Source organism: Malus domestica, chromosome 11, assembly GCF_042453785.1.
Source record: "Malus domestica chromosome 11, GDT2T_hap1".
Taxonomy (NCBI): Eukaryota; Viridiplantae; Streptophyta; class Magnoliopsida; order Rosales; family Rosaceae; genus Malus; species Malus domestica.
Window position 1 is genome coordinate 28653218 of NC_091671.1, and position 14495 is coordinate 28667712.

The following is a 14495-nucleotide window of genomic DNA, read 5'->3' on the forward strand; positions in this document are numbered from 1 at the left end:
GGTACCATGCTCCACTTGGAAAAAAGAAAAAAAAAACCGACTTGAATAATATGGTTAATCTGATCCCTACCCATACATGTGTTGCAGGTAAGTTCACCTCTTGTATATTGCAAAATTTCTAACAAGAAGAAAAAAAAAAGGGTTGAAATGTCATTGTCTGGAGAGAGATATTAAAACAGTGTTGATATTAGCAAATTTAAGTTTTTAAATGGATATTGGCATTTATGTGTTTGATAAATCTCTTGATTTGATTGAGTTAGCGCTTGTTGATGCAAATTTTCATCGTCCTTTGCTTTGATGGAAATGCACCTCCAAAACAATAAACAATAGATCAAAGAGGGTTAACCAATGGATCTCCGATGTCTAAGTTAGTTTCTTTGAAAAGAGTGTGTTTTGGGCTTTTAGGTAGCAAAAACCTACAGAAATTTGGTAGAAATGGAGAAATATATAAGAGAGAGGGACGGCCATGGTGTTAGGGTTTTACCCTACACATGGCAGCATTCTATTGGCCAATGTGTATGGAAATAATATTTTCCAAATATTAAATAGTTAATATTATCTTGAGATAATAGTAAAAGTATCTAATTGATTGAAATAGGAATTACTTACTTGAGTTGAGTCAATCTTCAATTGGGAATGTATTAAAGATATGATTTGGTAATTAATCCTTATCTTTAATGTTTTTTGAGTTATTCAGTTGCTTGGACCTTCAGGAGTGTTGAGCTATGTGTAGGATTATTTGAGAAGTCTGCACATTTAATGAGGGCAATCTTGTCTTTCTTGAGTGAAAGTCCACGTGTCACCTCTGTAATTTTTGGAATTATTTTAGGCTCCAAATCGATCATAGATAATATTTCTGAAATTTTTCGATCTCACTTGTTTTCTTTGATGTTGTGAGTTAGCTTTAGCTTGTATTCCCCGTTTCGTTACTAACCAAAGAAAAAAACAATTTTGATGTCAACTCCGTTTCTTTATTAACCAAAGAAAAAAAACAATATTGATGTCAACTAATCTCTTGAAAGCAAGAATAGTTGTAGAAAGCACGTACTTGCTATGCTAGTTTACTATTTTAATCACCAAAAGACCACTCTTTCTAAGACCAAATCTTCTGTACAAAGTTGACATGCAATGTAAACCATGGCACCATCATTTTATATTGTCTAATAAGTAATGAAAAAATGCCAGTCAATACAATTATACTATATAAACTTTAATTATACCATCTAGATCTACGTTTGATCCACTTTTGATGTAACCATCTACCTTCCCCAACCCTCTAACCATGTATTCTTTTTCCCCAAGTAAGAATAAAAGGACCTAACATTTGTCTCACTTTGAAGTCCTTTATGTGAATTTTTTATGTATCAAAATTCTCTTATTCCAACGTTAACTTAAGGGTTTCATCCGGATGTGTGGTCATTGCCCTATAAATTGACTTGTTATATCTTATAGTATCAATATATTTTAGTCGTCCAACACGCATTAATAGAACTGACTACAATACTTATATGTATTTAATATGATCGTCATCTAACAGTCGAGATGGTGTTTGTATTGAACACTTGTAATCTTGCAATCAAATCTCACATTAACATATATGTTTTTCTAAGTGAGAAGTCTGCGGTGGTCGACCAAAGAATATAACAATAATTACACCATCTCGACATACAATGAGGACTAAAAAGACATGTCAACATTAGCCCAAAATATCATACATTAACGTCTAGATAAGAGATTAGCTATGTTTGTGTATATATCTATATCAGTCCAGCAATATCAGTCCAGCAACATGCCAAGGATCCCGCCCCTAACCTGATCTTCAAAAATGGCAATGCTTTGGAATGTGTCATCCAAATTTTGTGATGAGAAAAAAAATAAAAAGGATAAAAGTGAGAAAAGGGCAGAAAAAACAGAAATGAGAGAGAGTGAGTCCAAAAAGTCACCAAAAGTAGTTTAAGAAGAAACCAAACGAGTGTACGCCCACGCAATGCGTTGTAAAACAGAACGAGCGAGTACACGTATACACGCGCGCGGACCCTCATCGCTGTGTGAATCGGGTCTCTCAGAGACAGTAAACTCTCGGCTGTCTTCGTATGAACACTCAGCGGTTCCTTATACTATAAACACCTCTCTCTCTCTCTCTCTCTCTCTCTCTCTCTCTCTCTCACTTTGCCCTCCCACGAAGAAAAATCGATCCCGTTTCTCTCTCTAAACCCTTATCTCTCTAAAACCTATCCCTCTGTTTTCTGCATTGTACGTGTTGGATGGTGCTTGGGCACCGAAATTCTGAGGGGAAGTGAATTTAATACATTTGGGCGTTAATTTCAGTGCATGTTCTTGATTTTGTGGAGGTAACGAATTCTGGGTTGCCGTAGGTTTCACGTTTTCTTTATTGGGTTTTGATTGGTTTGCAAACTTTGTTCATGAAAAAGTGCTTTTAAGAATGGAAGCACTTCTGCGTTTGGTATTTACTGGTACTTGGATTTCTGGGTTTTGATCACTTGTGCGTTTTGTTTATTGCGTTTGATTCAAAATCCTTACTTTTCTTTGTTTTTGTTCATGATTACCGTGATAGAGGGTGAGCAGGCATAGAATTGTACTCGACTGGATGTTTTAACATGTTTTTTTACTGTTCTATTAGATTCGATGCTTCATATGCATATAATCTATATATCTGATTCTGATTTCCGGTTCGCATTGAATTATATGCCGTAGAGCCAATCTTTGTTCAATTCTTTTTTTGTTTTCATTGTTTGAATTTCGTTATGTTTGCATTTGTAGGAACCTTTCGAGTTTATGTTTGCTGTAGTATTGTGAACTTGATGTAAGATATCTTAACAAGGATATCGGTGATGATATCATATCTGTATTCCATTGATGTAGTAAATATATCTATGCCTTAATCATGATGAGTATTAGGGAGAGAGTAAGAGAGGTTGGTGATTTTATAGAGCAAATCACTAGGCTGATTGGGGCTTTGTGTTTATTGATTTAGGTATACGTTAAATGGATTTGAAGTGATTCTGGTTCTGGAATTGGGTGTTGACTACTGAATTGTTGCTTGATATATTTATGCTAGATTTTTCTCCAGCAGTGGAATCTGAGGAAGAATTCAAAAACTGGGAAATTAGTTTTTTCTCCACTTGGTGATTGGTGGAGATGTCAAGTTATGTGGGTGTTCACATTACGGATCAATCGCTTCAAAGTCAGTTCACGCAGGTTGAGCTTCGTAGTCTGGAATCCAAAGTACGTATATTTTGTTCCCTAGCCAGTTGATGTTTAAAGTATATGAGGTTTATCTGAATTTTGGTATCGTATGGTATTTGTGGATGTTATTATGGATAGTTTTTCTTTAATATGTGGCTTTGAGTTAATTGCAAACTTTCTGTGCTTTTCAGTTTAATTCAGTGAAGAATCAGAATGGTAAAGTTATGGCTGGAGATTTGCCACCTCTAATGGTTAAATTAAAGGCATTTAGGGAAATGTATTCTGAGGAGGAGATCAGAGGTATCTTAAGTGCGTTGGATTCTGACTTCAGTGACGAGATTGATTTTGAATCCTTCCTTAAGGTGATTCATATTGTTTCTTTGTTTTCTTTTTCCTATCTCTCTCTCTCTCTCTCTCTCTCTCTCTCTCTCTCTCTCTCTCTCACACACACACACACACACACACACACACACATTGACATATGTAAACGGAAATCAGAAGACTAAAACCCCAGAGAATACAAGACTAAAACACCCTTTGATTTAGGGCAGCGTCCACTTGGGTTCCACATTACAGGCTGCATATGTGTGTTGCCCTGTCTAGATTCGAATAAGTGTGGTAGTTTGTAGTATCATAGTACTCTACTACCATTTTTAATTGAAAGAAGTCCCAAATCAGAAGAAATGTTTGTTTAAATTTTTTATTTTCCTTGTTCTTTAGTTAGGTAGAGGTCACACTTGGTGCGATGGCAAGTGCTTTCGTCCATGAGCGGTAGGTCTCGGGTTCGAGACTTGGGAGCAGCCTCTCCATAAAATGGGGGTAAGGCTAGCCAACATTCACCTCTCCCAGACCCTGCGTAAAGTGGGAGCCTTGTGCACTGGGTACGACCTTTGTTCTTTAGTTAGGTGCATATGACATTGCATGTAAACTGTAATTTGCATACGTTTACAAAGGAGTTTATAGGATTTCAAATATTAATTTATTGCACAAAATGCACAGGCATACTTAAGTTTGCAAGGGCAAACAACAGCAAAATCGGGTGGTTCAAAGAACTCTTCATCATTCTTGAAGGCCACCACAACCACCCTCCTTCATACAATCAGTGAATCAGAGAAAGCATCTTACGTGGCTCACATAAACAGCTATCTCGGGGATGACCCGTTTCTAAAGCAGTTTCTCCCATTAGACCCAGTTACAAATGACCTATTCCATATTGCAAAAGATGGAGTTCTCCTCTGGTATTTAATCAGGCTTGGGTTTATCAATGCCTATGCAGCTCCGTCAGTTAAAGCTGTTTTTTTTAATTCTTTTATAAAGTTCATGTAATTGATCAAATGCAGCAAGCTTATAAATGTTGCTGTGCCTGGGACAATAGATGAACGAGCAATTAACACCAAAAGGGTTCTCAACCCATGGGAGAGGAATGAGAACCATACTCTTTGCCTCAACTCTGCCAAGGCCATTGGCTGCACAGTGGTTAACATTGGCACGCAGGACCTGGTTGAAGGAAGAGTACGTTTAAAATTTTGATTCTGAAACTAGTTTGGTGTAAATTTTTGGGATACTAAAATTTATGTTTTGGTTATTTCATTTGCAGCCTCATCTGGTATTGGGGTTGATTTCGCAAATTATTAAGGTAGGTAGCTAAAGTTTAGTTTTGACACTAAATCTAGCATAACCACAGAGAAGTTAAGCTAGTTGCAGTCTCGATGATTCATTTAGTTGACTCTTTCCCCTTTTTGCCTTGCATGAAACCAATATGGAAACTTCAGATCCAACTGTTGGCAGATCTCAACCTGAAGAAGACGCCTCAGCTTGTAGAATTGGTGGATGACAGCAGGGTAATACAGTTTGGAATTTTTTTTCCCTTGTACTCTTGACTCGTAAAACCTTGTAGTTAATAAGTTTTTGGAAAGGAGGAATTTGTTAAGGACTTTCTTTTTCTTGTATTATTATGTCACAGGATGTTGAAGAGCTTTTGAGTTTACCCCCTGAGAAGGTCTTGTTGAAATGGATGAATTTCCACCTCCAGAAAGCAGGCTACAAGAAACCTGTATCAAACTTTTCTTCTGACGTGAAGGTATTTTATCATCCCTGTTGTATATCTTGGAGTATGTAGCAAGTGCCAGTGTCATCATCACTCCTCGTGTTCTTTTTCTCTCTTTTTGCGGGTAGGTGGTAGGGAATTTAGAATGCTTAATGCGATCCCATTCTCTCTCCAAAGCAAATTAACTTGAAAAGAAATGATCTGATTGATTTATAAAACAGGTAATATAACACATAACATATTTGTCCTGTTATAGAATAGAGTGTCAAGGACTAGTATTGTTAACGAGACTCTTTCCAGTATAATTATTTACAAGTGATATCCTGTTTCCTCACTTATCTCTTTCATTCAATCAGAACTTGCAGTTCTGTAATCACTACCACTGTATCATTATTTGTTTCTCATCATTTGAATAGACCTGTAAACCAACTGATTATTTTTTCATAATTTGTAATCCAAGCACAGGATGGAGAAGCTTATGCTTACCTACTTAATGTTCTTGCTCCAGAATACTGCAATCCCGCCACATTGGATGCCAAACCCAATGAAAGGGCAAAGTTGGTTCTTGATCATGCTGAGAGAATGAACTGCAAAAGATATTTAACTCCGAAAGACATTCTTGAGGGTTCTTCAAACTTAAATCTGGCATTTGTGGCCCAGATATTCCATGAAAGGTTGGAACTGAACTATCACTACGTTTTATAGTCAAAGTATCTTTGTGTTATTTTATATGGATCGAATTAACTATGTAGAGAATCGAGAATAAGCATAGGCATACAATCCTGCATATGATATGTTGTCAAAAGAATTTGATGAAATCATTCTTCTAGTAGCCTAGCTTATTGGTCTTGTCTTATATGTGGAAGTATATCTCTTGCTAGACAGACACTATGCTGTTAGATTGTTAGCAAAGACCGCTCATAAGGCCAAACTTTGACAAGCAAGCATTGCATTGCTCTCTCTTTGTCTCTCTCCCTCTCTCTCTCCCTGGATGTGTGTGTGGTTACTTTCATGGTTTTTAAACAAATTGTATCATTTTAGTAATTTGTTGACCAAGAGCATACCGTGTACAGGAACGGCCTCTCCACAGACAGCAAGAAGATTTCTTTTGCAGAGATGATGACAGATGATGTGCAAACATCTAGAGAAGAGAGATGCTTCCGGCTGTGGATCAACAGTCTAGGCATTATTAGTTATGTTAATAATGTTTTTGAAGACGTGAGAAATGGGTCAGTGTTCCTAATTTAAGCAAGAATTTATTTGACAGAGATAGACACAATGCTATTCCTTGATGTACTTTTTTTTCATTTAATTATGATTTTGGCACTCACAATATATGTGCTTTACTTTCATAATTCATGTATGCAGATGGATACTATTAGAAGTACTCGATAAGGTTTCTCCAGGATCAGTGAACTGGAAGCAAGCATCAAGGCCTCCGATTAAAATGCCATTTAGAAAAGTAGAGAATTGCAATCAAGTTGTAAGGATCGGAAAGCAACTGAAATTCTCGCTAGTGAACATAGCTGGAAATGATATTGTGCAGGGAAACAAGAAACTCATACTTGGTAATTTTCCCTTAGCTTTTGAGCTGAACAGATCTACTGGAGTAACCGGTTATGTGCTAAATCTAATTTTTTGCTTCATGTTCACACTTTATTCCTTACTGGCATCAATTATATTCCATTGATATCACCGTCAAATTTTATTTGAGTTCTGAGGGGGAGATGCATGATGTAGTTATTTGATGAAGTACATAAATCTGCATCCAGAGGTTGACTTATTTTTTGAATCTAACTTTACGTTAAAGCTTCTTCTTTGTTTTCTATTCTCAAGAACAAAATGCTGTGCAGTTGTTTGCTACTCCCAATTAATTAAAATAATGTTTGCTTCTTTTTTTTCTGAACTGGATTAGTGTCGTCTCTCTAATTTTCGAGAATTTGTTATCAAATACTAAGTTTGTTTTCATCTTTTTTTTCAGCGTTCCTATGGCAGTTGATGAGGTTTAATATGCTTCAACTTTTGAGAAGTCTAAGATCTCACTCCCAAGGAAAGGAGATGACGGATGCTGATATTTTAAAGTGGGCTAACATCATAGTCAGAAGCACAGGCAGAACTTCTCAAATGGAGAGTTTTAAGGTTCAAACCGACTAAACCTGTTTTCGTTTTAAATGTAGGTTCGATCATTATTCTAGATACGTTTATATGATGTATTCTGAAACCTGAGATTTCTCTCCAGGATAAGAGCCTGTCAAATGGGATTTTCTTCCTTGAGCTTCTCAGTGCGGTAGAGCCTAGAGTTGTCAATTGGAACCTTGTTACTAAGGGTGAAAGTGGTAAGCTTCTTTGCAACATTATGGTTTACAATTGAGCAAGAAAAGCCTTTGACCCATTAACCAAGTTTGAGTAAAGTACTGACGAGAAAAGTGCTTTTCTTGTTGCAATGATAGCTGATGAAAAGAAGTTGAATGCTACCTACATAGTCAGCGTTGCCCGGAAGCTTGGCTGTTCCATATTCTTGTTGCCTGAGGACATAATGGAGGTAACTCCAACTGCAATTGTGTCGTTTCCTCATTTACCTCATTCAATACTTAGAGACTAAAGTAGTGACACCCTCATGACTTTGATGGCCTACATGATTTATGAGAACGATATTGTCACACCATTCAGCGGAAAAAACTACAAAAAATACTTCGCATTTTGGCGTTTTTCCCCTCTTGAATATTGTGAAGAGTTGTTAATTGAGTGGGTTTGATGGCCAAATATTTTTTATTTTTGCTTTTAAAGAGAGAAAACACCGACATGGCCTTGAAATTTATAGACACGCACGGAAGCAAGCTGTGCACAACTTTGGAACAGTAGCAATATAGGTTTCGTACAACTTCACAAAACTGCAGAGTTCCACTTAACACCAAGAAGTCATTATTGTGATGTTATTGCAGGTGAATCAGAAGATGCTTTTGACCCTAACAGCCAGCATTATGTTTTGGAGTCTGCAACAGCCAGTTGATGACACAGAAAGATTGCTGTCCCCTGTGGACACTTCACCGGCGACATCCATCAGCGAAGAGGATGAAAGCTCCTCTTCCCTTGGTGGTGAGATTTCAAACTTCAGCATTGACGACACTGCCTCGGACACTACAGTCTCTTCGCAGGTTGAGAATGACAGCAGCAACGCTCCTCTGGGAGGCGGGATCGGGGTGGAAGGGGAAGGAGGGTGCATAGCTGTAAAGTAGGTCGAAGGAAAAGCGTAAACAGAGAGTTCCATAAAAATATGGTTTGTTGTCAAGAGTCGGAGGTTGAAAGAGAGGAAGAAAAAGGGGACAACATTGTAAAGTATTTCTACCATGTAGATAGTAACTTTCTTTTTGACAGTATAATTCACAAGATATGTTTGGCGATTGGGATTACAAGTGAGAAATAGGAAAAGAAAATAAGAGAGAGTAAAGTGCAAGAGCTGAAATTTAAACTTCAAGAAAATAGCCCATGGAAGAATGACAGGCTGACTCTTTTATATCGATAAAGAGCATATACGAGTGTTTTTTAATGGATCGGGTTGGAAACAACGTTTTTTTTATTTTCGTTTCAAAATTTCAAATCGGTTCACAATTTTCAAATTTGGAATATCCGGTATTTTGGAATCAGAGTAATCTCATAAATTTCAAAACATTTTATTGTTTTCTTCATAGTATTTGGTACATGTATGCGCATAAATTTAGTTAATTTTGTAATATACTATATGCTTAGCATTTTTAATATATAAGTGTATGATTAATATAAAAAAATGAACAAACTTGATTACAAAATACATAATGTTAATAAATAACTATAAAACATTGAAATATTTTAGAATTTTTTAGATATCAATAAGTTCAGAACACTTCGGAAAAAATCATAAAATTTGGAATTCTTTGAACCTCTACATACATTCCAATTTCCATTCCAAATTTCTTAAGATATTCGGATTTGGAAATTTTCGAGTTTGAGTTTGAAGGTTTTAATGTTGGAATAGGAAACATCATTCTAACTTGCACCCTAAGCTTAACTCATATAATCTACATTACTCTTTGAAAGTTTTAATGGTGTTCTCTTTCTTATAACACCAAGTCAAACCCATTTGCTTTGGAACTTAATAATGACTTTAACCTTGTTCTATGGCGCTAACAACATCTTATCAAGTACGGAGATTAAGGAGTTCATAGTTTCAATCCATGTCCATAGGCGTTTCGAATTCGATTTCAAATTCAAAATTCTTTACATTTTTGCTTTTCTGAGGCATTTCCGTAGTTTCGAAATCCATTAAGTGACTCTACATTTTCCCCTACATAATATTAATGCCTAGGCCTACAGTGACAAGCAAAAGTACAAGGAAAGTGCTACTCCCCCTCAAAAGCCATCATCCAAAGTTCATCAATGTCTTCAACAACAACAACAACAACAACAAAGCCTTTTCCCACTAAGTGGGGTCGGCTATATGAATCCTAGAACGCCATTGCGCTCGGTTTTGTGTCATGTCCTCCGTTAGATCCAAGTACTCTAAGTCTTTTCTTAGAGTCTCTTCCAAAGTTTTCCTAGGTCTTCCTCTACCCCTTTGGCCCTGAACCTCTGTCCCGTAGTCACATCTTCGAACCGGAGCGTCAGTCGGCCTTCTTTGCACATGTCCAAATCATCGGAGCCAATTTTCTCTCATCTTTCCTACAATTTCGGCTACTCCTACTTTACCTCGGATATCCTCATTCCCAATCTTATCATTTCTCGTGTGCCCACACATCCCACGAAGCATCCTCATCTCCGCTACACCCATTTTGTGTACGTGTTGATGCTTCACCGCCCAACATTCTGTGCCATACAACATCGCTGGCCTTATTGCCGTCCTATAAAATTTTCCCTTGAGCTTCAGTGGCCTACGACGGTCACACAACACGCCGGATGCACTCTTACACTTCATCCATCCAGCTCGTATTCTATGGTTGAGATCTCCATCTAATTCTCCGTTCTCTTGCAAGATAGATCCTAGGTAGCGAAAACGGTCGCTTTTTGTGATCTTCGCTAGATTGCTCCGGTCATTAGTGTGGATAAGTATATAAATGGATAGAGATAGGAAAGCAAACACAAGATGTACGTGGTTCACCCAGATTGGCTACGTCCACGGAATAGAAGAGTTCTCATTAATTGTGAAGGGTTTACACAAGTACATAGGTTCAAGCTCTCCTTTAGTGAGTACAAGTGAATGATTTAGTACAAATGACATTAGGAAATATTGTGGGAGAATGATCTCGTAATCACGAAACTTCTAAGTATCGGAGTGTGGTGTCGTCTTGACTTGCCTTATCTGTCTCATAGGTAGATGTGGCATCTTCTCTGGAAGTACTCTTCCTCCATCCAGGGGTGGTATCTTTAACTGGTGGAGATGCACAAGGTAATGTATCAATTTCACTTGAAGCTTACTTGTAGTCTCAGGCTTGGTCAAACGCGATACAAACCATGTAGTAGGAGTCCCCCAAGTCGCCGAGCTAGGGGGTCTGCTGAAAGAGGTGACAGACAAGGTAAGCAATCAGAGCTCCGACTGATTGTTCACCTTCTCCCCATCTTGCAGCAGCATGAAGGATAAAGAGAAGAAAAATGAGAAGAGATGATATGAGATACTTTTGCTTTTGAAGAAGTAACTTTCCACAGGCTTATTCTTGAACTGAGCTGGAGGGTTTTCTGGTTTCCTCCAGAGTATAAGGCCGACTGAAGAATTTGAGGGTCAAAACAAGTCCATCAAATCTAGAGTACGTTCCACCCTGCTGATATGGGATACTTTTGCTTTTGACAGAGTAATGGGTGTATCGGCACGTGTGTTGTTACGCTTGTCTCCACATGCTTCCTTGTATCCTTCGCACTTGCCCTATCTGTTCCTCAAGCAGATGCGGAATCTTCCCTGGAAACATAAGATGTTGAAGATGAGTACTCGAGAGCAATGCCAGGTAAGTAATCAGGTAAGGGGTTCCAGGCAGTCAGTTCCTGGCTGGAAGCTTGATCCAAGTGCTGACTGATTGCTCTCTTTCTCCTTGTCTTGCAGGTAAAAACAAGGCCAAAGGAAAAGACAGGGAAAAAGCATGATATGGGATACTCTTGCTTTTAACCCTGATGATATGAGATATTCTTGCTCTAGTATAGCTTGTTTGCAGAGGTATTATCGGGGGGAAAGAAAGCTGAATATTTCGAAAGGCTTCGTTGGGAGTGCCCTCTCAGATATGATGAAAGGTTGAGCATTTTTGCAGGTCTGCCTGTCCGTTGGGGATGGAGGTCGACATATATAGGAGTCTCCCTAACAACAAGTAGTAATGCTATTCCTTTACCCTGCTTGGTCATAGCACGGTAGTGGGAGCTGCCAGTTTCACATGTTTTAACTCTGTCAGAGCACTTTGAAAAAGTGGTCTGTGGTATCTGGCTCTCGAGATTCGGAGAACGATGCCTTTTCGATTTTTGAGAAAGCAATCATGCTGGGGGTCTGGCTCTCGAGATTCGTAGAGCAGTGTCTCTTCGATTTTTGAGGAAGTAATCATGTTGGGAGTCTGGCTCTCGAGATTCGGAGGGCGGTGCCTCTTCGATTTTGGAGCAAGCAATCCTGTTGGGAGTGTTGTCTCGAATGTGAGTAAAGGTTGGGCATGTTTGCTAGTCTACCTTGCCACGAAGCACAAAGGTTGACACACAGAGACTTTCCAATTATCCAGCAATGGTACTGTTCCTTTACCCTCTCTTCGCTTTTGAGAAAGTAGTCATGTTGGGAGTCTGGCTCTCGAGATTCGGAGGACGGTGCCTCTTCGATTTTGGAGCAAGCAATCTTGTTGGGAGTGTTTTCTCGAAAGTGAGTAAAGGTTGGGCATGTTTGCTAGTCTACCTTGCCACGAAGCACAGAGGTTGACACACAGGGACTTTCCAATTATCCAGCAGTGGTACTGTTCCTTTACCCTTGTGGGTAATAATATGGTAGCTAGACCTTCAAAATTTATGTGTCTAAACTTTGTTAGTGCTGTTTCTTTGCTATTCTTTTACCTTTCTTGGTCAGAGCGATGTAGTGGGAGCTGCAAGCTTCACGTGCTCAACTTTGGCAGAGAACTTTGGCAAAGTTATCTGTGGTACCCATGAGCTATTGTTGCGTGTGGGAAGTGGGTGATTGAACAGTAAGATTCATGTGCTTTCTACTTCACCAGAAGTCTTCGACAGAATGCCCATAATTTCTGCAAAGCTGAGTGTGCGTGTGACAGGTGCTGACAAGGCTAGAAAAGTAGGTGCCTCTTCGATTTCTGAGATCGGCCCTCGTGGTCTCTGAGCAGCCCAGCTTTTGAGAAAGCGAGCGCCTCTTCGATTGATTCGGAGAACGATGCCTCATCGATTTTTGAGAAAGCAATCATGCTGGGGGTCTGGCTCTCGAGGATTCGGGGAGCAGTGTCTCTTCGATTTTTGAGAAAGTAATCACGTTGGGAGTCTGGCTCTCGAGATTCGGAGGGCGGTGCCTCTTCGATTTTGGAGCAAGCAATCTTGTTGGAAGTGTTTTCTCGAATGTGAGTAAAGGTTGGGCATGTTTGCTAGTCTACCTTGCCACGAAGCACAGAGGTTGACACACAGGGACTTTCCAATTATCCAGCAATGGTACTGTTCCTTTACCCTCTCTTCGATTTTTAAGAAAGTAGTCATGTTGGGAGTCTGGCTCTCGAGATTCGGAGGACGGTGCCTCTTCGATTTTGGAGCAAGCAATCTTATTGGGAGTGTTTTCTTGAATGTGAGTAAAGGTTGGGCATGTTTGCTAGTCTACCTTGCCACGAAGCACAGAGGTTGACACACAGGGACTTTCCAATTATCCAGCAATAGTACTGTTCCTTTACCCTTGTGGGTAATAATATGGTAGCTAGACCTTCAAAATTTATGGGTCTAAACTTTGTTAGTGCTGTTTCTTTGCTATTCTTTTACCCTTCTTGGTCAGAGCGATGTAGTGGGAGCTGCAAGCTTCACGTGCTCAACTTTGGCAGAGAACTTTGGCAAAGTTATCTGTGGTACCCATGAGCTATTGTTGCGTGTGGGAAGTGGGTGATTGAACAGTAAGATTCATGTGTTTTCTACTTCCCCAGAAGTCTTCGACAGAATGCCCATAATTTCTGCAAAGCTGAGTGTGCGTGTGACGGGTGCTGACAAGGCTGGAAAAGTAGGTGCCTCTTCGATTTCTGAGATCGGCCCTCGTGGTCTCTGGGGAGCCCAGCTTTTGAGAAAGCGAGCGCCTCTTCGATTTCTGAGATCGGCCTTCGTGGTCTTTGAGAAGCCCAACTTTTGAGAAAGCAAACGCCTCTTCGATTTCTGAGATCAACCCTCGTGATCTCTAAGCAGCCCAGCTTTTGAGAAAGCAAACGCCTCTTCGATTTCTGAGCAGGCGCCTCTTCGATTTCCGAAGCTCCGTCGAGTGCAGATTTTTATAGAGGCTGACATTAAGTTCCAAAGCACACTTGAATCTCCACCAGTAGAAGCTTCATTCTTGCACTTCTAAGATCTTGATTTGTCCGACCTCTTCTCTCTTCAACACCTTTGAAAATGTCTGGCCCCTCCGACCGTCGTTTTGACTTGAACCTTGTTGAAGAGGCAGCCCCGCCTTCTCCAGACAACATATGGCGCCCATCCTTCGTCTCCCCTACTGGTCCTCTTACCGTTGGGGATTCTGTGATGAAGAATGATATGACCGCTGCGGTGGTGGCCAGGAACCTTCTCACTCCCAAAGATAACAGACTACTTTCCAAACGGTCTGATGAGTTAGCTGTTAAGGATTCGTTGGCTCTCAGTGTTCAGTGTGCAGGTTCTGTGTCTAATATGGCCCAACGCCTATTTGCTCGAACCCGCCAAGTTGAATCCTTGGCGGCTGAAGTGATGAGTCTCAAACAGGAGATTAGAGGGCTCAAGCATGAGAATAAACAGTTGCACCGGCTCGCACATGACTATGCTACAAACATGAAGAGGAAGCTTGACCAGATGAAGGAAACTGATGGTCAGGTTTTACTTGATCATCAGAGATTTGTGGGTTTGTTCCAAAGGCATTTATTGCCTTCGTCTTCTGGGGCTGTACCGCGTAATGAAGCTCCGAATGATCAACCTCTGATGCCTCCTCCTTCTAGGGTTCTGTCCAGTACTGAGGCTCCAAATGATCCCCCTCCGGTGCCTTCTCTTTCTGGGGCTCTACCGACTGCTGAGACTTCTCCTAAGCAACCTTTGT

The 14495-nt window shown here is 39.8% G+C and overlaps 1 protein-coding gene across 1 annotated transcript; it reads left to right on the forward strand.

The window, feature by feature from the left end:
- Positions 1–1944: 1944 nt before the first annotated feature.
- LOC103430076 (fimbrin-1) lies at positions 1945–8655 on the forward strand. The gene is made up of 15 exons (XM_008368207.4): positions 1945–2351; positions 3080–3246; positions 3399–3569; positions 4207–4445; positions 4548–4719; positions 4805–4843; positions 4980–5048; positions 5171–5287; positions 5720–5928; positions 6328–6483; positions 6623–6822; positions 7236–7393; positions 7494–7590; positions 7705–7796; positions 8197–8655. Exons 2-15 carry the CDS (start codon positions 3160–3162, stop codon positions 8488–8490), a joined length of 2100 nt encoding a protein of 699 aa, XP_008366429.2. The 5' UTR covers positions 1945–2351; positions 3080–3159; the 3' UTR covers positions 8491–8655.
- The last annotated feature ends 5840 nt before the right edge of the window (positions 8656–14495 follow it).

What these genes read in the sequence shown, in the direction of transcription:
- LOC103430076 (XM_008368207.4), top strand. Translation starts at nt 3,160, where the DNA reads ATGTCAAGTTATGTGGGTGTTCACATTACGGATCAATCGCTTCAAAGT. An exon ending in GCCCAGATATTCCATGAAAG is followed by an intron (nt 5,929 to 6,327) that starts GTTGGAACTGAA and finishes TACCGTGTACAG; the next exon opens with GAACGGCCTCTCCACAGACA. An exon ending in TTTGAAGACGTGAGAAATGG is followed by an intron (nt 6,484 to 6,622) that starts GTCAGTGTTCCT and finishes TCATGTATGCAG; the next exon opens with ATGGATACTATTAGAAGTAC.